Source organism: Panulirus ornatus, chromosome 6, assembly GCF_036320965.1.
Source record: "Panulirus ornatus isolate Po-2019 chromosome 6, ASM3632096v1, whole genome shotgun sequence".
In the NCBI taxonomy this organism is placed as follows: domain Eukaryota; kingdom Metazoa; phylum Arthropoda; class Malacostraca; order Decapoda; family Palinuridae; genus Panulirus; species Panulirus ornatus.
The window spans coordinates 5394657-5420431 of NC_092229.1; the positions used below are offsets into that span (position 1 = coordinate 5394657).

Below are 25775 nucleotides of genomic sequence, written 5' to 3' on the forward strand. Positions count from 1 at the left end.
GTGGAGGAAAACAGATACTTTAGTGTAAATCAACCTGAACCGGTCCTCAACTAGCTAACCAATCATAAATCGTTTGCTTTGAAAACAGATTGTCATTGGTTCAAATGCATCAGATCTTAAGTCTCTTCTAACTGTTAGAAATAGTGTGTTGTCGGTCTTTCAGCACGTGTGTTAACTGGGTAGAGAACAACATTTTTATGCGCAAAAATGGTTGCTAAAAGTAAGTACAAGTTCTGTTGGGTATTAGAAGTAGTGTATGTAATTACGGCTGTGAGTAGTACGTGTTTTAGTGATGTTAAATATGAACGCATTTGTCTAAGAAGAGTGTAAGTGCTGTAGGGGTACATTCACGGATGGTCATATTGACACCAATCGTTTCCGTTACGAAAAGTTTTCATAATTTAATTCAGTACTCTAGGAACACAGTAGTTCTAATATAGGATGAATGAGGCCTTATCAAAGGATTCGTTGCACCTATTGGACAAAGTAACACGTTCACCACTCTAGAAATCAAATTGTGGAGTATTATCAAGGTACTATTGCCTTTTCTGACATTATCAGCTTTAATTTCTTTTAGTTTCATTTACTGAAGTTGATGATTGGACTCAGATTGAAACCCATTTGTCCAGTTTGCTGTCTTTGCTGTGTTATCTTGGATCTTTTAGTCTCATAACGCTGGCTCATTACACCAGAAACTTGTGTAGGCGAAGTGGCTTGGCCAGAGGGAGCCAGTACTGATTACACTTGCCTGTGTGAATTTTGAGTGAATGTGTATTTTCCTGCATTATGTGTACACAATTCCATCTAACTTCTGTAGTTTGAGAAATCTCCGCCGAAATGTACCAGAATAACATAGCCTATATCTGCTAAATTGCCTATTCTATATTGAACTTTTTTAAGTGAGCTGGTGGAATAGTGTCTGGTATAAAAAAGGAATAGGTTTGCTGCCAATCAGAGAAGTGAATATGTATTTTTTTTTCTCCTTAGTGCTCTTACTAGGTTGGTCTCCCGAACACCGATATACATCGTAGTTACTCCATTTTTTTATATGAAATAACATACAAGAATAATAAAACAACCAAGAAACAATAGTTGTTGAGTGGCATGGTAGATATCATCATAAAATTTTTATGATAATAGGCATTTGATATTTTGTAAATTTATATTATGTCATCTTAGTCATCTTTATACCAAGTTTCATTGCTAGTTCGTAAGTCAGATTTTTTTTAATGTAAGTTTGTTTAGTTGCCTTTCTCTGTACCTATTCAGTGATTGGTATACCCATCATCTTGTAAATGACGATGAAGTATAAGCCATAATTATAAAGGTAAAGAATGTATGTGAGAAATACTTAGAAAAGCAAATGGATTTGTATGTAGCATTTATGGATCTGGAGAAGGCATATGATAGAGTTGATAGAGATGCTCTGTGGAAGGTATTAAGAATATATGGTGTGGGAGGAAAGTTGTTAGAAGCAGTGAAAAGTTTTTATCGAGGATGTAAGGCATGTGTACGTGTAGGAAGAGAGGAAAGTGATTGGTTCTCAGCGAATGTAGGTTTGCGGCAGGGGTGTGTGATGTCTCCATGGTTGTTTAATTTGTTTATGGATGGGGTTGTTAGGGAGGTAAATGCAAGAGTTTTGGAAAGAGGGGCAAGTATGAAGTCTGTTGGGGATGAGAGAGCTTGGGAAGTGAGTCAGTTGTTGTTCGCTGATGATACAGCGCTGGTGGCTGATTCATGTGAGAAACTGCAGAAGCTGGTGACTGAGTTTGGAAAAGTGTGTGGAAGAGGAAAGTTAAGAGTAAATGTGAATAAGAGCAAGGTTATTAGGTACAGTAGGGTTGAGGGTCAAGTCAATTGGGAGGTGAGTTTGAATGGAGAAAAACTGGAGGAAGTGAAGTGTTTTAGATATCTGGGAGTGGATCTGTCAGCGGATGGAACCATGGAAGCAGAAGTGGATCATAGGGTGGGGGAGGGGGCGAAAATCCTGGGGGCCTTGAAGAATGTGTGGAAGTCGAGAACATTATCTCGGAAAGCAAAAATGGGTATGTTTGAAGGAATAGTGGTTCCAACAATGTTGTATGGTTGCGAGGCGTGGGCTATGGATAGAGTTGTGCGCAGGAGGATGGATGTGCTGGAAATGAGATGTTTGAGGACAATGTGTGGTGTGAGGTGGTTTGATCGAGTGAGTAACGTAAGGGTAAGAGAGATGTGTGGAAATAAAAAGAGCGTGGTTGAGAGTGCAGAAGAGGGTGTTTTGAAGTGGTTTGGGCACATGGAGAGGATGAGTGAGGAAAGATTGACCAAGAGGATATATGTGTCGGAGGTGGAGGGAACAAGGAGAAGAGGGAGACCAAATTGGAGGTGGAAAGATGGAGTGAAAAAGATTTTGTGTGATCGGGGCCTGAGCATGCAGGAGGGTGAAAGGAGGGCAAGGAATAGAGTGAATTGGAGCGATGTGGTATACCGGGGTTGACGTGCTGTCAGTGGATTGAAGCAGGGCATGTGAAGCGTCTGGGGTAAACCATGGAAAGCTGTGTAGGTATGTATATTTGCATGTGTGGACGTATGTATATACATGTGTATGGGGGGGGGTTGGGCCATTTCTTTCGTCTGTTTCCTTGCGCTACCTCGCAAACGCGGGAGACAGCGACAAAGTATAATAAAAAATAATAATATAAAGGTAAATCATATATTGGAGGAAGCTACCTCTTGTACATGTGCAATCTTAAGTGACACTTTTTACACATGCTTGACCTCAAATGATGCCCATGCAATCTTGAATGAAATTCATCCAGAAATTTGAATATTTTAGTAAATTGCCTAACAAGTGATCAGTGTTTGGATTGAATAGATATATATGTCTGTACATATTTCTGACACCTGTTCCCTCTGGAAACTCCCATGAAAGAGTTAGCCATAGCAAAGAGTCTCTACTTATACCCATCCCTACTTACCTCATTGCATACAAAATTCCACACATTCTTCCACCTTTACTATTCCTCCTGAACTTCAAGATTATACCTTTTAAAATAATTTAGTGAAGGAGAGTCTTATAGATTTTGGTTTGAGCAAGACTAGAGAACTATATTTGTAAGCATAAGTGGTAGATGTTTGGTCCTGTTTGAGTGTAAATAGTCTTTGACTTTATTTCCTGAGATTGTACCTGAACATTTCTCAACAGATTTTTTTTTCTTGTGGAACCATTCAATGCCAGTAATATTTTGTTAATATTTTATGTCATTTTCAGAGAGAAAGACAAAATGATAGACATGACTTTAAAACAAAACTAAAAGATCCAAAAAAAAAGGTGAGAGACCACTACATTATTTTTGTTAATGATATTTGTTCACATTTTGTTTCCAGAGAGGAAGTCGAAACGGATGACTTTGAAAATGAAATATAAGATTCAGAAGAAGGTGAAAGAGCACCACAAGAAGCTGAAGAGGGAAAAAAGAAAGCACCCGGAAAGATTTAGAAGTAAGATTTTAAGGCTTATTTTAACTTCTGAATATATGTAAAACCCCAAGGTTGTAGCTGTTTATGTAATAATGATGGGATATTTAGTGCTTTACATGTATATGAATAGAAACCTTGCATGATCTTGCAATCAAGTGATGTTATATGTATATATAAGATAGATGAAAAATTGATTCTGAGACGAATTCCAGAGCCCAAGGATCCTGGAGTGCCGAAGTCACTTCCATTTTATGATAAGGTTATAGAGGAAGCAAAAGAATTAAAAGAGGCTCGAGATCGTCGCAGAGAAGAAGCAAGACTTCTCAGAAATGAACAGAGAAACCAAATTTTTGCCAAAAAGAGAAATATTGAGTATGTAGAAACCTTGTTTTAGTCAGGAAAGAAAGATATGTCAGTCATTCTTCTGTTGTATGAAACATTACTTCTGTCTTTGAATCACTGGTCTTTTTAAAGTTTAAAAAGTAATTGTTGTATTATTCTGGCACTGCAGCTATCATCATTTTGTGAAGTCCTTCACATTATAGTCAAATAAAGTGTGATTTATTTAGTTGCTTTGATATGGAAAGGATTGTTCTTATGTTGGTGTACATTATAGAAGGATGTGGATAAAGTATTTTATTTGATGTGTATTATATGAAGGCTTTTATTTGATTATTGGCAATTGTTTCCTTGTATTCTTTGAGGTAAAGCTTTTCAATTTTCATGATTAACAGGAATATAGATGAACTTATTCAAACTGCTGAGGAACGTAGTGATAAATTTGAAGCAGAGCAAGCCATAAAAGCAAATAAGATTGGAGGTCTGAGTGACAGATCTGCAAAAGCTTACTACAAAGAGTTCAAAAAGGTAAGGTTCATATATCTAATATCTATTTTCTTACAATAGGTTCCTTTCATGTATAAAAGTACTCATACAGGCCAGGTCTTAGATATAAAAGATGTTAAAAGAGAGAGGAAATAAGGAGAGAGGAGAAAAAAAAACAAGGGTTTCAGAGAAAGTAGAAGACCTTCCTTACAAAGAGGTAACTTTAAGTGAAGATATGAGAACATAAAGAGTTCCAAAGCTTTATGGTATAGGGAACAAAATACTTGACAGTGACACCCTTGGGTTGGTGGTGACCACAAAGTAGTCATGTGATACTGAAATTTACCCAATGATACACGTTCTAGGTAATGATAGGGACACATATGCAGTCAGTTTTTGCAGACACTGAATTGATATCTCGAGAAGAGGGAATAAGAACATTTATCACATCATAGTACAAGCAGATTAAGCTCTGAGGTCAGATTAAGAGAGTTGGTAAGCCTGATTGCTTTGAACTTGCAAGTATGTATCTGAGCTGGAACCTCCTAGATGTGAGAGCTATGTAAAAGGACAAATAAGTCCCTTGTATGATCTGGACAATTAGAAAACTATTTAGATGAAAATTTTCAGCATCTGGACAAGACTTCAAGTTTCTGAAAGGTCATCTTTTGTTTATGTGATGTGGGGTTTCCAAAACAGATCACATGTTACAGTGATATCAAGTTTTGCCTTGTGTTGAGGTATCAAAGAGATGGAAAAGTTATGGGGCTTTAATGAAGAGAAATAGGTAGAGTATGGTCTGCAGAGGCATTATTTTGTAACCTCCTGTAGAAATTGTATTAAAATTGGAGTTCATAGGGACTGTTCATAAGATGAGACATTGACTAAGCAAGAGAAGATAGAATGGATTTTAAAGAAATACATAGGGGGATGCATTGTTAAGTCATCAGCAGTTTTGTGAGTGTGGTTATTGGTTGTAGACAGGAAGTCTTTGATGAAAAGGAAAGCAGAAAGAGCATAGGAAACAGGACAGAGTCCTGAGATACACGAAAGGAGAAGATTCATAACAGAAATTATGGAAATAGACTTACATGGCAAGAAAGAACAAAGTGAGGGGAGGGAGGAGAGCCACGAGAGGGAGGTTTGGAGATCAGACCTATATGCCACACCCTATCAGAGTCTTTTGATAGATCAAGGGCTGTAACATAGGATTTCCCAGCTTCTTCAGGAGGATGACCAGACAAAAGTGTGAAAGCCATACCAATGATCAGAGAGAAGACTAAGATTTGAGATGCTTAACAAAGTGGAAGTTGAGAAGAGAGCAGATGTGAAGAATTCACAGCAACAGGACTGTGATTGAAAAGGTTAGATTGGTCAGCATTTTTTGAGATAGGGTACACCAGCGCATGTTTCCAAGATGAGGGAAGTGTGGCTGTAAGCTGGCAGTAGATAAGACTTATTTATCAGAGCCAAATTTCTGAAGATAATGATTAATTTACGAATGAGCTGCAGAGAACGTGAAGGAAATTGAAGAAAAGTTTGTGTTGATGAGTTATGGAATAGCTAACAGTACATCAGTGACACCATGCATTGGCCAATCATGGACTGACAGAAAATGAGGCAAACATAAAAGGTTTATAAGTCATAATAAATGAGGAACTTGAATTCAAAAAGCACATTGATAAGATAGTACTATCAAGAACTTTAATGAGTGGTATAATAAGAACAATCATACAGAACTTTCACCATGAGAGCCAGAAAACTGATATTGATATTGTACAGTGTATACATATGCAAAATTGAAATCTGCTGCTTTTTATGATCACAACCCAAATAGGCAGCAATGAACAAGCTAGAAAGAATTCATGAACACTTCACACGCACAATTGAGGTAATGGAAGACGAATTATCATGAGAGGCTGAAAGGGTTTTGAAATCTGTAGCCTAGAAAGAAGAGAAAGATTCATGATAATCTGTGCATGGCAGGAAATTGAGGGTATCAAGATGATGCTCAACCCAAAAATGTTAATCAGGCAAGCTATGAGGAGGGGTATGTGCTTACCTTGCAGGAAGTAAGCAATGATAAGATCTCTTGGGTACTCACTGGTAGGCAAATGGTTCATCTTCACCCAGGAAGATCTGGCAGCATTGAAGAGTTTTTTCTGTTTGTGGATCCTTTAAGATAAATAGAAAAGCTATACTTTTTGCTGATACATGTCCATATTTCCTTGCTTTCTTACTCATTTCTTATTCATTTGGTTTTACTCAGACAGTAGGGGCAGTATTATAGTTTTGATGTTAGAACTGATAAACTTGAAATTTTCTTAATCAATCAGAAAGTGAATACCTTTTCTTGTGATATCTAAACTATTTGAAAGAAATATTTTGCCATAGTTTTGAATATCCCTTCTTTCCAAACTTTTTAATTACAATTACTTATAAATGTTATAAGGAAAGAGTTTTACACCTCTTTACTCAGTCTCTTACTATTCTACTTCTGTATCTCAGCCATCTATCACTGTAACGGTTTTACTTTTAGAAGACTCACTGTAAATTCAAGAAGTAATGGGGAGGTGATAGCAAGTAGTGGTGATGTGGGAAGGAGATGGAGTGAGTATTTTGAAGGTTTGTTGAATGTGTTTGATGGTGGAGTGGCAGATATAGGGTGTTTTGGTCGAGGTGGTGTGCAAAGTGAGAGGGTGAGGGAGAATGATTTGGTAAACAGAGAAGAGGTAGGAAAAGCTTTGCAGAAGATGAAAGCCGGCAAGGCAGCAGGTTTGGATGGTATTGCAGTGGAATGTATTAAAAAAAGGGGGTGACTGTGTTGTTGACTGGTTGGTAAGGTTATTTAATGTACATATGACTCATGATGAGGTGCCTGAGGATTGGCAGAATGCTTGCAGAGTGCCATTGTACAAAGGCAAAGGGGATAAAAGTGAGTGCTCAAATTACAGAGGTATAAGTTTGTTGAGTATTCCTGGGAAATGATTTAGGAGGGTATTGATTGAGAGGGTGAAGGCATTTACAGAGCATCAGAGGGGAAGAGCAGTGTGGTTTCAGAAGTGGTAGAAGATGTATAGATCAGGTGTTTGCTTTGAAGAACGTATGTGAGAAAGACTTAGAAAAGCAAATGGATTTGCATGTAACATTTATGGATCTGGAGAAGGCATATGATAAGAGTTGATAGAGATGCTTTGTGGAAGGTATTAAGAATATATGGTGTGGGAGGCAAGTTATTAGAAGCAGTGAAAGTTTTTATCGAGGATGTAGGGCATGCGTACGTGTAGAAAGAGAGGGAAGTGATTGGTTCTCAGTGAATGTAGGTTTGCGGCAGGGATGTGTGGTCTCCATGGTTGTTTAATTTGTTTATGGATGGGGTTGTTAGGGAGGTGAATGCAAAAGTTTTGTAAAGAGGGGCAGGTATGCAGTCTGTTGGGGATGAGAGAGCTTGGGAAGTGAGTCAGTTGTTGTTCGCTGATGATACAGCACTGGTGGCTGATTCGGGTGTGAAACTGCATAAGCTGGTGACTGAGTTTGGTAAAGTGTGTGAAAGAAGAAAGTTGAGAGTAAACGTGAATAAGAGCAAGTTTATTAAGTACAGTAGGGTTGAGGGACAAGTCGATCGGGAGTTAAGTTTGAATGGAGAAAAAGTGGAGGAAGTGAAGTGTTTTAGATATCTGGGAGTGGATTTGGCAGCGGATGGAACCATGGAAGCGGAAGTGAATCATAGGGTGGGGAGGGGGCGAAAGTTCTGGGAGCGTTGAAAAATGTGTGGAAGTCGAGAATGTTATCTTGGAAAGCAAAAATGGGTATGTTTGAAGAAATAGTGGTTCCAACAATGATATATGGTTGCGAGGCATGGGCTATAGATAGAGTTGTGTGGAGGAGGGTGGATGTGCTGGAAATGAGATGTTTGAGGACAATTTGTGGTATGAGGTGGTTTGATCGAGTAAGTGATGAAAGGGTAAGAGAGATGTGTGTTAATAAAGAGAGTGTGGTTGAGAGAGCATAAGAGGGTGTTTTGAAATGGTTTGGTCACGTGTAGAGAATGAGTGAGGAAAGATTGACAAAGAGGATATATATGTCAGAGTTGGAGGGAACGAGGAGAAGTGGGAGACCAAATTGGAGGTGGAAAGATGGAGTGAAAAAGATTTTGAGTGATCGGGGCCTGAACATGCAGGAGGATGAAAAGCGTGCAAGGAATAGAGTGAATTGGAACGATGTGGTATACCGGGGTCGACGTGCTGTCAATGGATTGAACCAGGGCATGTGAAGTGTCTGGGGTAAACCATGGAAAGTTTTGTGGGGCCTGGATATGGAAAGGGAGCTGTGGTTTCGGTGCATTATACATGACAGCTAGAGGCTGAGTGTGAACAAATGCGGCCTTTGTTGTCTTTTCCTAGTGCTACCTCACGCACATGCGGGGGGGAGGGGGTTGTCATTTCATGTGTGGCAGGGTGGCGACGGGAATGAATAAGGGCAGACAATATGAATTATGTCCATGTGTATATATGTATATGTCTGTGTGTGTATATATATGTATACGTTGAGATGTATAGGTGTGTATATGCGCGTGTGTGGATGTGTATGTGGGTGGGTTAGGCCATTCTTTCGTCTGTTTCCTTGCGCTACATCGCTAACGCGGGAGACAGCGACAGAGTATGATAAATATGAATAATTCTGTGTTATGGATAGATGGACCTAATGTGCCTGTTACTTTCCTATTCATCAGGTGATTATCATCTTTGTATTTTTCTTTTAGGTTGTTGAAGCTGCCGATGTTGTCTTGGAAGTATTAGATGCTCGGGATCCTCTGGGATCTCGGGTACCTCATATGGAGTCCATGGTCACTAATCACCCAAGTAAAAAATTGGTGTTGGTACTAAACAAGGCAGATCTTATACCCAGAGACATTCTTGAGAAGTGGCTACAGTACCTGCGTCGTGAACATCCAACTATAGTTTTCAAGTCCAGCACACAGGTCCAAGGTTCCCGCTTAGCTCATGCTTCTCCTAAGTAAGTTTTGAACTTTAAGATTTACCTAATGTATCACTTTTAGAGATGGTTCTTCTAATCAGAAATATGTAAAGCAGTGCAATACAGAACCAACCCTTACCCATCCATTTATGGCTTCAGTGATGAACAGCTGTCCTTATTAAGACTACTATTATTTATATTATTATTTATTTTGCTTTGTCGCTGTCTCCCGCGTTTGCGAGGTAGCGCAAGGAAACAGACGAAAGAAATGGCCCAACCCACCCCCATACACATGTATATACACACACGTCCACACACGCAAATATACATACCTATACATCTCAATGTACACATGTATATACACACACAGACACATACATATATACCCATGCACACAATTCACACTGTCTGCCTTTATTCATTCCCATCGCCACCTCGCCACACATGGAATACCATCCCCCTCCCCCCTCATGTGTGCGGGGTAGCGCTAGGAAAAGACAACAAAGGCCTCATTCGTTCACACTCAGTCTCTAGCTGTCATGCAATAATGCCCGAAACCACAGCTCCCTTTCCACATCCAGGCCCCACACAGCTTTCCATGGTTTACCCCAGACGCTTCACATGCCCTGATTCAATCCACTGACAGCACGTCAACCCCTGTATACCACATCGATCCAATTCACTCTATTCCTTGCCCGCCTTTCACCCTCCTGCATATTCAGGCCCCAATCACTCAAAATCTTTTTCACTCCATCTTTCCACCTCCAATTTGGTCTCCCACTTCTCCTCGTTCCCTCCACCTCTGACACATATATCCTCTTGGTCAATCTTTCCTCACTCATTCTCTCCATGTGCCCAAACCATTTCAAAACACCCTCTTCTGCTCTCTCAACCACGCTCTTTTTATTTCCACACATCTCTCTTACCCTTACATTACTTACTCGATCAAACCACCTCACACCACACATTGTCCTCAAACATCTCATTTCCAGCACATCCACCCTCCTGCGCACAACTCTATCCATAGCCCACGCCTCGCAACCATACAACATTGTTAGAACCACTATTCCTTCAAACATACCCATTTTTGCTTTCCGAGATAATGTTCTCGACTTCCACACATTCTTCAAGGCTCCCAGGTTTTTCGCCCCCACCCCCACCCTATGATTCACTTCCGCTTCCATGGTTCCATCCGCTGCCAGATCCACTCCCAGATATCTCAAACACTTTACTTCCTCCAGTTTTTCTCCATTCAAACTTACCTCCCAATTGACTTGACCCTCAAGCCTACTGTACCTAATAACCTTGCTCTTATTCACATTTACTCTTAACTTTCTTCTTTCACACACTTTCCCAAACTCAGTCACCAGCTTCTGCAGTTTCTCAAATGAATCAGCCACCAGTGCTGTATCATCAGCGAACAACAATTGACTCACTTCCCAAGCTCTCTCATCCACAACAGACTTCATTTTTGCCCCTCTTTCCAAAACTCTTGCATTCACCTCCCTAACAACCCCATCCATAAACAAATTAAACAACCATGGAGACATCACACACCCCTGCCGCAAACCTACATTCACTGAGAACCAGTCACTTTCCTCTCTTCGTACACGTACACATGCCTTACATCCTCGATGAAAACTTTTCACTGCTTCTAACAACTTGCCACCCACACCATATATTCTTAATACCTTCCACAGAGCATCTCTATCAACTCTATCATATGCCTTCTCCAGATCCATAAATGCTACATACTCGATAGAAAAATATGCAGTGTTATGTTTCATTGTGTTACTGTTTACATGTGGTGGATTTGAAGCATACAGCCTCATATTTATATTATAAACATTTTCAACCAATGTTAAGTGTGCCAAAATGAAATATGAACTACAGTACTAATAAAGATGCTTCTTACATTTTATACACTATGATACAGAGCAAAGGGGCATGTCTAGTTTGACTTAGTGATGCTTCTTACATTTTATACACTATGATACAGAGCAAAGGGGCATGTCTAGTTTGACTTAGTTCATGCATGCTTTCAGATATCAACCCAGTCTTGTTTATATATCATAACTGTGTGATTGGATATAGGCCAAAATTGAACATGGGTGCTGTATAAGTGTTTGAGGTCATGTGGCAAAGAACAAGACCAGTCTCTGAATTCTCTTTTCTCCTCACATAGTTCACTCTTTTACATAATATTGTCTTATTCTCTCTCAGGTTCATCAGTACTCTCCCATTTTCTCATCTTTCTTTTTCTTTCAGCTGTTATACCTTTCTCTTGTACTACTGCCATTCATTTGTACATCTTTTTAACAGATGCTGTCCATATGTCTCCATATTGTTTTTCATTAGCGGTTTAACCTCCTCACTCCACCTCTAACTAATCCTTCTCATACGTTTTTGACCCACCTTTCATATCCTACATACTTCATTGGCATACTTAATCACTTTTTTCTTAAATACTGTCAACACCTCTTCCACTCCCATATTTCATTTATTTTCACCCTGAGACATTCTTCTTGTAATCTTTTGTGGTATATGCTGACTCACTTTCATCGAAGTGGATCTTTCTCTTTCTTTGCTTTTCTACCTTCACTCTACCTTTTGTGGTTTCAGTAATTTCTGAGACATTCTAGCCTGATAGAAAATTTCACTCGAAAAAAGGGAGACCTTAGTAAGTCAAAGGGTAATTCCTTATACATAATTGCATAAATGTCGACATTTGTCATGTGGGTAATCTGCCTAACATTCTAGGCTGTCACCCCAAGCTATATGAAAATATGTTTATGCTACATAACCACATTTTGTAGCCAGAACAAGTAATGTGAAGTGAGGCTTTGAGCACCAGTCTAAGAATAAGTTCATAAGGATTATGTCCCTTGTTTTACCTTCTTCCCTCAAAGAGATAATGTGTAGAATTCTCTTCTTTCTCTTGTCAGTCCTTTCCTCCTGTGACCCATTTGCCTTTTAGAGTCAGGTCTACAAACATCTGTAGACTACTTATCAATTTCAGCATTTTTTTTTTTTTTTTTTTTCCTAATTATTCTTTCCTTTCACCCAAGATTTTTTCTGATTAGGGCATGTATTTGCCAAAGTCATTTTGTTCACTGTAGAAAAAAAACATTTGATGCAAATATTAGAAGTACATTGTGATTTTAACTTATCTGACACTATGGAACAGACAATAATCAAGCAGAGAAAAATTCAGTTGTCATAAAGAGAAGGTAAGTTTCAATCACTAGATAGTAAATGAAAAAAGTTCCATCATATCAGTGATATCTTGATATGCCGTTACAGTTGTGTAATTGACTAATGGCGTATTAGCTGAATCTTTAGAGAAAGGTTGTAAGACTTTTAGAACCAGTTAGTTAACCTGATCTGTGACAGTGGATAATTATGTGTGGTAGTAACCACATGCACATTTCTCACAAAGATCCCATAATTGGCACACTCTTTTTCCATTTCTAGAGGAATTCCATTTTCATTTTCTTTTTTGTTGTATTCTTCATATTCTTTCTTTTTTGCCCTTAACGTGCTCCTCATTTTTGCCTTCCCATAGCTCATGTACTGATTTGTACTGAAGAAAAAAGTTCTTTTTACACATGTTCACTTCTCTTACTTTTACTGAGATAACCTTAAGGAAAATCCCTGCTTTGCTCTTTCTTCAGTTCCTTCTTTTAGAAAGTAAAAATACTGGAGTGGAAAATGTCTAACCCTCTGATCCTGCCCTCTTATTCACCTTCTGTGACATTCATTAGATACTTTGATAGTATTCTTTCTCCCCATCCTTCATTCATATTAGCTAAAAATTGTTTGATTTTGCAGAATTATGAATTCCTCAGAAGAACTCATGCAGTCTTCAAGATGTCTCGGGGCTGATGTCCTCATGCAGCTTCTAAAGAACTACTGTCGCAACAAGGACATTAAAACAGCAATTTCAGTTGGCGTTGTAGGTCTACCCAATGTTGGAAAGAGTAGCCTCATAAACAGTTTAAAGCGTTGCAAGTCTTGTTGTGTTGGGTCAACACCAGGTGTCACAAAGTAAGTTGTCATTCCTAACCCACCCCTCTATGAATGGGAATAGAGCTTAAGAAAGTAGGTAGATAGATAAATAGAATACCTTGCTTTAATTGCTTGTGAATTATAAGAAATGATAGATTCATAAAAAAGTGGGGAGACAAATCCAGCTGATTGAGAGGATCTGCCAGGGTGTGCTGAAATAGTTTGGATTTAAGGGGTGGATGGGAGAAGACCTTTAAATGAGTGATTCAAATATGTCAAAGTAAAGTTTGTTTCCATTTCATAGACAGAAATGCTTAATTTACTCTTTTTCTACTTTCCTGTGGTATTTTATTAACTAGTGAAATTGTGTTTCGTGCTGTTTTCACTGTGAAACGAAGATAGTCACGTCTTTATAGTTATATTTTTCCTTCTTTTTTCAGTACTTTGCTGTCTCCTTTTGAAGATTATCTTTCAGTTAGTGTTAGACATAGAAACACACCTCCCCAATCCATTTTAAAAATGATGTGATCAGAGAGTTCACAATATACTGTATACTCATTATGAGGATTCATTATAAATAGAATTAGGTTTCAGAGTGAAATTTCTTCCATTGATTGCAGATCAATGCAGCAGGTTCAACTTGACTCTAAGATTCAGCTCCTCGACTGCCCAGGAATAATTCTCCCTGGTGGGGATGCTAGTGATGCCACATCTGCACTTAGAAATGCCATCAAGATTGAGCAGTTAGATGATCCTTTCTTGCCAGTTGATGCTATTCTGGCTAGAGCAGACAAAAATCAGGTAATTGCAATGTTTGTAAAGATTAAAAAAAATTTTTTTTGCTGTTCAAATGTAGAAAGATGAATGAACTCTGTAGATAGTTATAGGTATAGGTGAGCACCACTTAGTTGCACATTTCTGCATCATATCTGACTCATGGTGAGGTGCCTGAGGATTGGCGGAATGCTTGCATAGTGCCATTGTACAAAGGCAAAGGGGATAAAAGTGAGTGCTCAAATTACAGAGGTATAAGTTTGTTGAGTATTCGTGGGAAATTATATGGGAGGGTATTGATTGAGAGGGTGAAGGCAGGTACAGAGCATCAGATTGGGGAAGAGCAGTGTGGTTTCAGAAGTGGTAGAGGATGTGTGGATCAGGTGTTTGCTTTGAAGAATGTATGTGAGAAATACTTAGAAAAGCAAATGGATTTGTATGTAGCATTTATGGATCTGGAGAAGGCATATGATAGAGTTGATAGAGATGCTCTGTGGAGGGTGTTAAGAATATATGGTGTGGAAGGCAAGTTGTTAGAAGCAGTGAAAAGTTTTTATCGAGGATGTAAGGCATGTGTACGTGCAGGAAGAGAGGAAAGTGATTGGTTCTCAGTGAATGTAAGTTTGCGGCAGGGGTGTGTGATGTCTCCATGGCTGTTTAATTTGTTTATGGATGGGGTTGTTAGGGAGGTGAATGCAAGAGTTTTGGAAAGAGGGGCAAGTATGCAGTCTGTTGTGGATGAGAGAGCTTGGGAAGTGAGTCAGTTGTTGTTCGCTGATGATACAGCGCTGGTGGCTGATTCATGTGAGAAATTGCAGAAGCTGGTGACTGAGTTTGGTAAAATGTGTGAAAGAAGAAAGCTGAGAGTGAACGTGAATAAGAGCAAGGTTATTTGGTACAGTAGGGTTGAGGGACAAGTCAATTGGGAGGTAAGTTTTAATGGAGAAAAAGTGGAGGAAGTGAAGTGTTTTAGATATCTGGGAGTGGATTTGGCAGCGGATGGAACCATGGAAGCGGAAGTGAATCATAGGGTGGGGGAGGGGGCAAAAGTTCTGCGAGCGTTGAAGAATCTGTGGAAGTCGAGAACATTATCTCAGAAAGCAAAAATGGGTGTTTGAAGGAATAGTGGTTCCAACAATGTTATATGGTTGCGAGGCATGGGCTATAGATAGAGTTGTGAGGAGGAGGGTGGATGTGCTGGAAATGAGATGTTTGAGGACAATATGTGGTGTGAGGTGGTTTGATCAAGTAAGTAATAATAGGGGAAGAGAGATGTGTGTTAATAAAAAGAGTGTGGCTGAGAGAGCAGAAGAGTGTGTTTTGAAATGGTTCGGTTACATGGAGAGAATGAGTGAGGAAAGATTGACCAAGAGGATATATGTGTCAGAGGTGGAGGGAACGAGAAGTGGAAGACCAAATTGGAGGTGGAAAGATGGAGTGAAAAAGATTTTGAGTGATCGGGGCCTGAACATGCAGGAGGGTGAAAGGCGTGCAAGGAATAGAGTGAATTGGAACGATGTGGTATACCAGGGTCGACATGCTGTCAATGGATTGAACCAGGGTATATGAAGCATCTGGGGTAAACCATGGAAAGTTTTGTGTGGCCTGGATGTGGAAAGGGAGCTGTGGTTTCGGTGCATTATTACATGACAGCTAGAGACTGAGTGAGTGTGAACGAATGTGGCCTTTGTTGTCCTTTCCTAGCACTACCTCGCACACATGAGGGGTTTTTTATTTCATGTAAATGTGTATATATGTATATGTCTGTTTGTATATATGTATGTATACGTTGAAATTTATAGGTATGTATATTGGCGTGTGTGGACATGTATGTATATGCATGTGTATGGGTGGGGTTGGGCCATTCTTTCGTCTGTTTCCTTGCACTACCTCACTAATGTGGGAGACCGACAAAGCAAAAATAAAATAAATGAAATAAATCTCACTCAAAAGTTTTAAGAAAATTTAGGAACTTCAAGCCTATGGATTTTGAAAAAATAAGAATTCATATGCCTGGGAACACCATACTCACTCAGCTGCAGTGCATCTCAGGATTAATAGGAATAGGAAAGAATATCTAAGAACAGGTTCCTTGCTAGTCACTGCATTAAAATGCTGCATAGCCAGTCACAGCAAACATAACAACTCAAAGCCAATTAGAATATGTCTTTCCAGTCAGTCTCAATCTTTGATGTACCCTGGCTATTGGTATGTGTTATGTGCTGTGTGCTATCCAACATTATACCTTAGTTGGATATTATTAGTAGCAAAGTCAAGATCGATTTTTTGGGAATGAATATAACAGTTCCATTTAGGTCATGAATGATACTTTTCTCAGAGTACTAAAAGGAACGGTTGAGGATAGACATCCTGGTGGAAACTGCATGGTGGGTGACATACTGAAGAGGTTAAAGATAACTTTTGTAGAGAATTAGAAAGAATAGTTGAGGATAGACAAATAGTGTGAAAATTGTATGAAGGATGACTTATATGGATGGGTGGATGTGTGGTCAAAGGTGAAAATGACGTTAGTGCAGTATAATGGTATTTGGAATATACAGATCAGTGTGTGAGCGAACGTTGCAAATTCTTACGCTTAATGTAGAGATGTCCATAGACTCCTGCAGGACAGGCATAGAGAAAATTAAATAAACAAAATCATAATTGATATGTTTCTACTCAGAAAGAATATGATATTGAATGTCAAAATGTGGTCTGTGATAGGGTTGGATGGAAGTATGTTAGATCATATGATAATGATGAGTAGGTTGGCCTTTTATCTAAAAGTTATGTAAATTTAAGTGTGAGGAATGGGATGTATTTAGGGAAGCAGTGATGGCTTGCACAAAAGATGCATGTGGCATGAGAAAGGTAGGAGGTGGGCAGATTAGAAAGGTTAGTGAGTGGTGGGATGAAGTAAGGCTGTTAGTTAGAGAAAAGGGAGGTGTTTGGACGATACTTGCAAGGAAGAAGTGTAAAAGACTGGGAGATGTATAAAAGAAAGTGGCAGGAGGTCAAGAGAAAGATGCAAGGGTTGAAAAAGAGGGCAGATAAGAGTTGGGGTGAGGGAATATCATTAGATTTTAGGGGGAATAAAAAGATGTTTTGGTAGGAGATAAATAAAATTTGTGTAAGGCAAGAGAACAAATGGGAATGTCAAGGAATTAACATTTAGTGATGAAGTGAGGAGTAGATTAAGTATTTTGAAAGTTTGTTGAATGTGGCAGATTTAGGATGTTTTGGTTGGGGTGGTGTGCAAAGTGATAGAGTCGGGGAGAATGGTTTGGTTAAGAGAGAAGAGGTAGTGAAAGCTTTGCGGAAGATGAAATCTGGCAAGGCATCGGGTTTGGATGGTATTGCAGTAGAATTTATTAAGAAAGTGGGTGACTGTGATGTTGATTGGCTGATAAGGATATTCATTGTATGTATGGCTCATGATGAAGTGCCTGAGGATTGGCAGAATGCATTGCATGCATAGTGCCATTGTACAAAGGCAAAGGGGACAAAGGTGAGTGTTCAATCTACAGAGGCATAATTTCTGGAAAATTATATGGGAGGGTATTGATGGAGAGGGTGAGGGCATGTATAAAGCATCAGATTGGGGAATAGCAGTGTGGATTCAGAAGTCGTAGAGGATGTGTGGATCAGGTGTTTGCTTTGAAGAATGTGAGAGAAATACTTAGAAAAACAGATGGATATGTTTGTAGCATTTATGGATTTGGAGAAGGCATATGATTGAGCTGATAGAGATGCTTTGTGGAAGGTCTTAAGACTATATGATGTGGGAGGTAAGTTGCTAAAAGCAGTGAAGAGTTTTTACAAAGGATGTAAGGCATGTGTACGAGCAGGTAGATAGGAAAGTGATTGGTTCCCAATGAATGTCAGTCTGCAGCAGGGGTGTGTGATGTCCCCATGGTTGTTTGATTTGTTTATGGATGGGGTGGTTAGGGAGGCAAATACAAGAGTCTAGGAGAGAGGGCGAGTATGCAGTCTGTTGGAGATGAGAGAGTCTGGGAAGTGAGTCATTTTTGTTCATCAGTGATACAGCTTTAGTTATTGATTCTTGTATTACTACATCCTTGAAAAAATTATGTATCCTTGGCAAAGTCACACACCTGTGATGCACTCCCAAGTTTATAACAAACCACTCACTCATGCCACCACTTAGGGTGTCTGTAAGGAATACTAAGAGATTCTTTTTCTAGTTCAGATGTGGGACCAGTGAATGTTTTAAAGGCTTATAGTTCATTTATGGCCTTTCCAGTTATGTCACAAGTGTGTCTTACATGACACCCAGTATGGTTGTAGTTTTGTTGTGTATGAGTGGTTGACCATACAAAGTGATGGGAGCATGCAGGTTAGATTCGTGTCTGTCAGAGGTTAGGAGATTGTTGGAAGAATTTTATGAAGTTAAAGACTCTACCTTGATTGAACGAACATTTTAATTGAATGATATAGTGGTACATGGGTACTGTCAGTCTTTTTATTTGATCGTAAGGTCATATCTGCATGAGAGAACTTTCACACCATGGTCTGCAGGAGGTGACAGGAAGCCATGTAGGAAGAGAATAAAGGGAACTGGAGAAAGAATTACTCTGAGGAATTCTGTTGTAGAGCTTGAGGATTTTTGAGTTGAACTCTGTGAATGGCTTGGCAGCCAGCTATAAAGCTGACTAATCTTATTCCATCATTTTTTTAGAGTTTCTCCAGTATTTTGATGTGGAGATGTGTTAGGGATGGCTTTGAATGCCTCTTTGATGTCTTTTCTACCTCTTGCTGTACGGAAATGTTGTTTGTAATTGGTTGAAACTGTATAATATCATTAGTTTTAAAGATGCAGTTACTTAGAAAAGAATGGTATTGTAATATTTTTGTGCTGACTTTTCACTCTCTGGATTGTAACACGTGAAAACCTTTTGTGTATTAATTTTACAGCTGATGATCCACTACTGCTTGAGCGATTTCCGAACTACAGATCAGTTTCTGGCATTGTTAGCAAGACGTCTAGGGAAACTGAAAAAGAAGGGCATTCCTGATAGAGTTGTTGCTGCTCGTAGGGTTTTACAAGACTGGAACACGTGAGTTTTATTGTATTACTAATACTTTACTAGGTTTACAGTAATATTACAGAGTAACAAAAAGAATTTCATTAAGATTGCTTAAGGCACAGCAGAAGCTAGTTCAAGCTTAAGCCATCACTATAGCATGTATATTGAATTTAGTATTGGAAGTAATTTTTTTCCTGTATAGTTTTTACTTATAACGTATTTTTATGTATGTAGGCCAACTGTACAGTTCCTTTGTTAGAATGTTGATCAAAATTAATGATTATGTCATATATGTTACCAGAGAAGGAAAGATGATTGGATTGGGGTGATTTTCTTGTACCACTTTTTGAGGCATTTCTAATTAACTGAATAATCCTCTACAGAGACAACTTTCTTTCCCAGTTAGTCTTTATAGACTACAGCTTGTTGTAATCTTACATTTCATTTTTTGCAGAGGCCTTATCAAATACTACACTCAACCTCCAAAAGTTAACACAACCCAAGATGGAGCAAAATTGGTAACAGAGTTAAGTAAAGAGTTTGACTTAGACAGCCTTTTATCTGAGGAGGGATCATTGATGAAAGCTCTTCCCACATTTAGACCTTCTGAGACAATGATAGTTGATTCCTTGGGACCTGTCGTCGAGGTTAAGGATGATGATGAAATTGAGGAAGAGGAGGAGGAAGAAAATATGGAAGATGATGGGGAGACCCTTGAAGGAGATAAAGTGGTGAGTTTTTATTTGTCCTGTAAAGTTATAGCTGAAAGCCAAATGTGAAATGTTGAAAGTTACTGAAAGTTTCACTCAAGCACAACCAGATATAATACTTTCTGAATGTCATTGTTTGGAAATATTTACTAATTATATTGCTACAGAATAACAACTTAAGAAATAAAGAAATAAAGATTCAATCTTGAATGGAAGAGGTAGAGAGAGTGGTTGTGAGTAACAAATATTACAAATTTTTATGAGGAGGAATGAGAAGAATCTACTTTGGAAAGACATACAGCAAGGAAGATAGGCCTATTTGAAAAATGAGGATGATTTAGACTAGGGTGGAGGACTGCTGGTGAGAGAGGTGTACACAGGATTTCTAGGAGCTGATATGTAGTCATGATGTAATGAGTGGGATTCAGTGAAAAAATGAGGATGTGATAGGATAACATGAAAGACTGCTAGTAATGGCTGTTTAGGTGTGTGAGAAGTTGAAATATGTTTTCAAGGAGCTAAGGATTTAATGGAAAATGGTAGACAAAGACTGGAGGTAGTAGGCTGCAGTGAGCAACCACTCATGGTGTTACTACTGTCCAAACTAGGGAGTGCTAAAGTGGTGCTTCTGTTCAACATCATTTAAAAGAAAGAAAAATTGGGGTTTTGATTATCGGTCTTTGGGGAAAAAATTTAGGGAAGACATTGAGTAAGTACAAGTTATACTTCATTTAAGGCCTGTCCATGATGTGGACTTTTATCCCTGACTGGAGCTGTCAACATGAAAAAAAAGATGTAATGCAAGAAAAAGCCTTGAATACCTCATGCAGTGCTTGGGTCTTCACCCCAACCGCCATGATGTTGTAATAAGTTCAAGAAAGGTTGCACACTTATCCTGTATTTAGGGGGTCTTTTCAGTGTTTAGCCATTGTTTTATAGTTACTGATAAAGAAGTTAGGGCAGGAGAGCTAAATGTTTCATTGAATAGTTTTGATCAGAAGATAATGTATGTGAGAGTGTTGGATGAAAGCCATACAAAGATTTTCGGACAATTATTTTATATTTTTTTTATTTTGCTTTGTCGCTGTCTCCCGCGTTTGCGAGGTAGCACAAGGAAACAGACGAAAGAAATGGCCCAACCCACCCCATACACAATGTATACACACACACATCCACACACGCAAATATACATACCTATACATCTCAATGTACACATATACATACACAGACACATACATATATACCCATGCACACAATTCACACTGTCTGCCCCCATTCACTCCCATCACCACCTTGCCACACATGGAATACCTTCCCCCTCCCCCCTCATGTGTGCGAGGTAGCACTAGGAAAAGACAGCAAAGGCCCCATTCATTCACACTGATTCTCTAGCTGCCATGCAATAATGCCCAAAACCACAGCTCCCTTTCCACATCCAGGCCCCACACAACTTTCCATGGTTTACCCCAGACACTTCACATGCCCTGATTCAATCCACTGACAGCATGTCAACCCCGGTATACCACATCGATCCAATTCACTCTATTCCTTGCCCTCCTTTCACCCTCCTGCATGTTCAGGCCCCAATCACACAAAATCTTTTTCACTCCATCTTTCCACCTCCAATTTGGTCTCCCACTTCTCCTCGTTCCCTCCACCTCTGACACATATATCCTCTTGGTCAATCTTTCCTCACTCATTCTCTCCATGTGCCCAAACCATTTCAAAACACCCTCTTCTGCTCTCTCAACCACGCTCTTTTTATTTCCACACATCTCTCTTACCCTTACATTACTTACTCGATCAAACCACCTCACACCACACATTGTCCTCAAACATCTCATTTCCAGCACATCCACCCTCCTGCGCACAACTCTATCCATAGCCCACGCCACGCCTTTCCGAGATAATGTTCTCGACTTCCACACATTCTTCAAGGCTCCCAGGATTTTCACCCCCACCCCTACCCTATGATTCACTTCCGCTTCCATGGTTCCAACAGCTGCCAGATCCACTCCCAGATATCTAAAACACTTTACTTCCTCCAGTTTTTCTCCATTCAAACTTACCTCCCAATTGACTTGACCCTCAACCCTACTGTACCTAATAACCTTGCTCTTATTCACATTTACTCTTAACTTTCAGTGTGGTTTCAGAAGTGGTAGAGGATGTGTGGATCAGGTGTTTGCTTTGAAGAATGTATGTGAGAAATACTTAGAAAAGCAAATGGATTTGTATGTAGCATTTATGGATCTGGAGAAGGCATATGATAGAGTTGATAGAGATGCTCTGTGGAAGGTATTAAGAATATATGGTGTGGGAGGCAAGTTGTTAGAAGCAGTGAAAAGTTTTTATCGAGGATGTAAGGCATGTGTACGTGTAGTAAGAGAGGAAAGTGATTGGTTCTCAGTGAATGTAGGTTTGCGGCAGGGGTGTGTGATGTCTCCATGGTTGTTTAATTTGTTTATGGATGGGGTTGTTAGGGAGGTGAATGCAAGAGTTTTGGAAAGAGGGGCAAGTATGAAGTCTGTTGTGGATGAGAGAGCTTGGGAAGTGAGTCAGTTGTTGTTCGCTGATGATACAGGGCTGGTGGCTGATTCATGTGAGACACTGCAGAAGCTGGTGACTGAGTTTGATAAAGTGTGTGAAAGAAGAAAGTTCGGACAGTTACCATTTGAAATAATATGGTTATACAAAATGAGAGAAAAGAGTTGGAAGATATTTAGGGTAATGATTTACATGCCATACCATGTGTATGTGTGAAGGAATTGTGGTTTTAACAATGTTATATGGTTGTGAGGCATGGGCTATTGATAGGTTTGGCAGAGGAGGGTGGATGGGTTGGAAATGAGATGTTTGAGGACAATCTGTGGTGTGAGATGGTTTGATCGAGTAAGTAATGAAAGGGTAAGAGATGTGTGGTAATAAAAAGAGTGTGGTTGAGAGAGCTGAAGAGTGTGTATTGAAATGGTTTGGCCACATGGAGAGAATGAGTGAGGAAAGATTGACAAAGAGGATATATGTGTCAGAGGTGGAGGGAACGAGAAGTGGGAGACCAAATTGGAGGTGGAAGGACGGAGTGAAAAAGATCATTTTTGAATGATCTGGGCCTGAACATACAGGAGGGTGAAAGGCTTGCAAGGAATAAAGTGAATTGGAATGATGTGGTGTACCGGGGTCGATGTGCTGTCAATGGATTGAACCAGAGCATGTGAAGTGTCTGGGATAAACCAATGAAAGTTTCGTGGGGCCTGGATGTGGAAAGGGAGCTGTGTTTTGGTGCATTACACATGACAGCTAGAGACTGAGTGTGAATGAATGTGGCCTTTGTTGTCTCTTCCTAGCGCTACCTGGCACGCGTGTTGAGGGAACGGGTGCCATTTTATGTGTGGCGGGGTGGCGACGCGAATAGATGAAGGCAGCAAGTATGAATATGTACATGTGTATATATGTATATGTCTGTGTATGTATATGTATGTATACGTTGAAATGTGTAGGTATGTGTGTGTGTGGGCATTTATACGTGTGTATGTGGGTGGGTTGGACCATTCTTTCGTCTGTTTCCTTGCACTACCTCGCTGACACGGGGGACAGTGACAAAGTATAATATAATATACCATGCTTGTGAATAAGAGTTATAGCATTGAATATAGAGGATTAGGCAGTTTCATTCATATGTTCTTCATTTAGGTTTGAATTTCATTTTATCCCATGGTGATTTGTAGAGATAAAAGTGTTTGGAAAAGTCTTTTTGTAACTTCTTAATGTAGGAACTGCTTCCTAAACATAGTCAAGTGTGTGTCAAGTGAGTGTTGATATTACTTGACTTCAGAATGATAGAAGGTTAAATGCTAATTTTCTTCTTTTAACAGTTGCCAAAAGATATTCACATTGATATGGAGATGGCTCCAGCCAGTGCTGATTCTGAAAAAAGTGAGAAAAAGGATCGCTGGGAGACAGGTTTGCAAGAGTTTGATCTGAAGACCACGTCCCTTAAGAAATATCAAAAGAAGATACAGAAGAAGACTCGCAAAGAGTTCAATCGCAATGTCAAAAGAGCAGATGATCTTACGACAGCTTTAGAGAATTTTTCAGGTTTAAGAGATAGCGAGGATTGATTTTAATTAATCCTTTTTCAAATAAATTTTATCTGCATATGAACTATCACTTTCACATATGAGAGGTGAATGAAGATGAATATGAGTCTTGTGTAAAATTAGTAATTTATATATATTTAACATCAGTTGGGGTAGCAAGGTAGCAAGACTATCCCAGGCATTAGGCATCCCTGCCCTTTGGTAGCTAACTATGTTGGGATGGGGATCTCAATTCTACAATATTGTTCCCCACAAAAGTTGCAGCCCTCTGTTCACTTGTTCTACCCCATGAAAATAGAAATGGAGTTGATACAGTATAAAAAGTATTTAGAATCATTTAGGAATGAATGAAATTACTATTATTATTTATTATAATCATCATAATTGCTGTTTCCACCGTAAGCGAAGTAGTGCCAGGAAAGAGACGAAGAATGGCCCATCTACTCATATACACATGTATAAACATAGATGCCCACATCATTTTTTTATATTTTTCATTATACTTTGTCGCTGTCTCCCGCAATAGCGAGGTAGCGCAAGGAAATAGATGAAAGAATGGCCCAACCCACCCACATACACATGTATATACATACAAGCCCACACACGCACATATACATACCTATACATATACATATATACACATGTACATATTCATACCTGCTGCCTTTATTCATTCCCATTGCCACCCTGCTGCCGCCGCCACCATGAGGTAGCACTAGGAAAAGACAAAGAGGCCACATTTTTTCACACTCAGTCTCTTGTTGTCATGTTTAATGCACTGAAACCACAGCTCCCTTTCCACATCCAGGCCCCACAAAACTTTCCATGGTTTACCCCAGATGCTTCACATGCTCTGGTTCAATCCATTGACAGCACGTCAACCCCAGTATACCACATCTATTCCTTGTGCGCCTTTCACTCTCCTGTATGTTCAGGCCCTGATCGCTCAAAATCTTTTTCACTCCATCCTTCCACCTCCAATTTGGTCTCTTACTTCTTGTTCCTCCACCTCTGACACATATATCCTCTTTGTCAATCTTTCCTCACTCATTCTCTCCAAGTGACCAAACCATTTCAATACACCCTCTGCTTTCTCAGCCACACTTTTTATTACCACACATCTCTCTTACCCTTTCATTACTTACTCAATCAAACCACCTCACACCACATATTGTCATCAAACTTCTCATTTCCAACACATCCACCCTCCTCCGCACAACCCTATCGATAGCCCACTCCTCACAACCATATAATGTTGTTGGAACCACTATTCCTCCAAACATATTCATTTTTGATCTCCGAGATAATGTTCTTACCTTCCACACATTCTTCAACGCTCCCAGAACTTTTGCCCCCTCCCCCACCTAGTGACACACTTCCACTTCCATGGTTCCATCCGCTGCCAAATCCATTCTCAGATATCTAACACACTTCACTTCCTCCAGTTTTACTCCATTCAAACTTACCTCCCAATTAACTTGTCCCTCAACCCTACTGAACCTAATAACCTTGCTCTTATTCACATTTACTCTTACCTTTCTCCTTTCGCACACTTTATCTAACTCAGTAACCAGTTTATGCAGTTTCTCACCCGAATCAGCCACCAGTGCTGTATCATCAGCAAACAACTGACACTTCCCAAGCCTTCTCATCAACAGCAGACTGCATACTTGCCCCTCTCTCCAAAACTCTTGCATTCACGTCCCTTAGAACCCCATCCATAAACAAATTAAACAACTATGGAGACATTACGCACCCCTGCCACAAACCGACATTCACTGGGAACCAATCACTTTCCTCTCTTCCTACTCGTACACATGCCTTACATCCTCAATGAAAAATTTTCACTGCTTCTAGCAACTTACCTCCCTCACCAT

At 39.5% G+C, this 25775-nt stretch overlaps 1 protein-coding gene across 1 annotated transcript; it reads left to right on the forward strand.

Moving 5' to 3' along the window:
* The first annotated feature begins 69 nt into the window (after window positions 1–69).
* Ns1 (Nucleostemin 1) lies at window positions 70–23956 on the forward strand. The gene is made up of 10 exons (XM_071662410.1): window positions 70–220; window positions 3367–3480; window positions 3672–3831; window positions 4194–4326; window positions 9047–9300; window positions 13093–13308; window positions 13890–14070; window positions 18979–19121; window positions 19546–19822; window positions 23674–23956. Exons 1-10 carry the CDS (start codon window positions 208–210, stop codon window positions 23917–23919), a joined length of 1737 nt encoding a protein of 578 aa, XP_071518511.1. The 5' UTR covers window positions 70–207; the 3' UTR covers window positions 23920–23956.
* Window positions 23957–25775: the final 1819 nt, after the last annotated feature.

Coding starts and splice junctions, on each gene's coding strand:
- Ns1 (XM_071662410.1), top strand. Junction 4,327..9,046: donor ACTACAAAGAGTTCAAAAAG/GTAAGGTTCATA, acceptor TTTTTCTTTTAG/GTTGTTGAAGCTGCCGATGT. Junction 19,122..19,545: donor GTTTTACAAGACTGGAACAC/GTGAGTTTTATT, acceptor CATTTTTTGCAG/AGGCCTTATCAAATACTACA.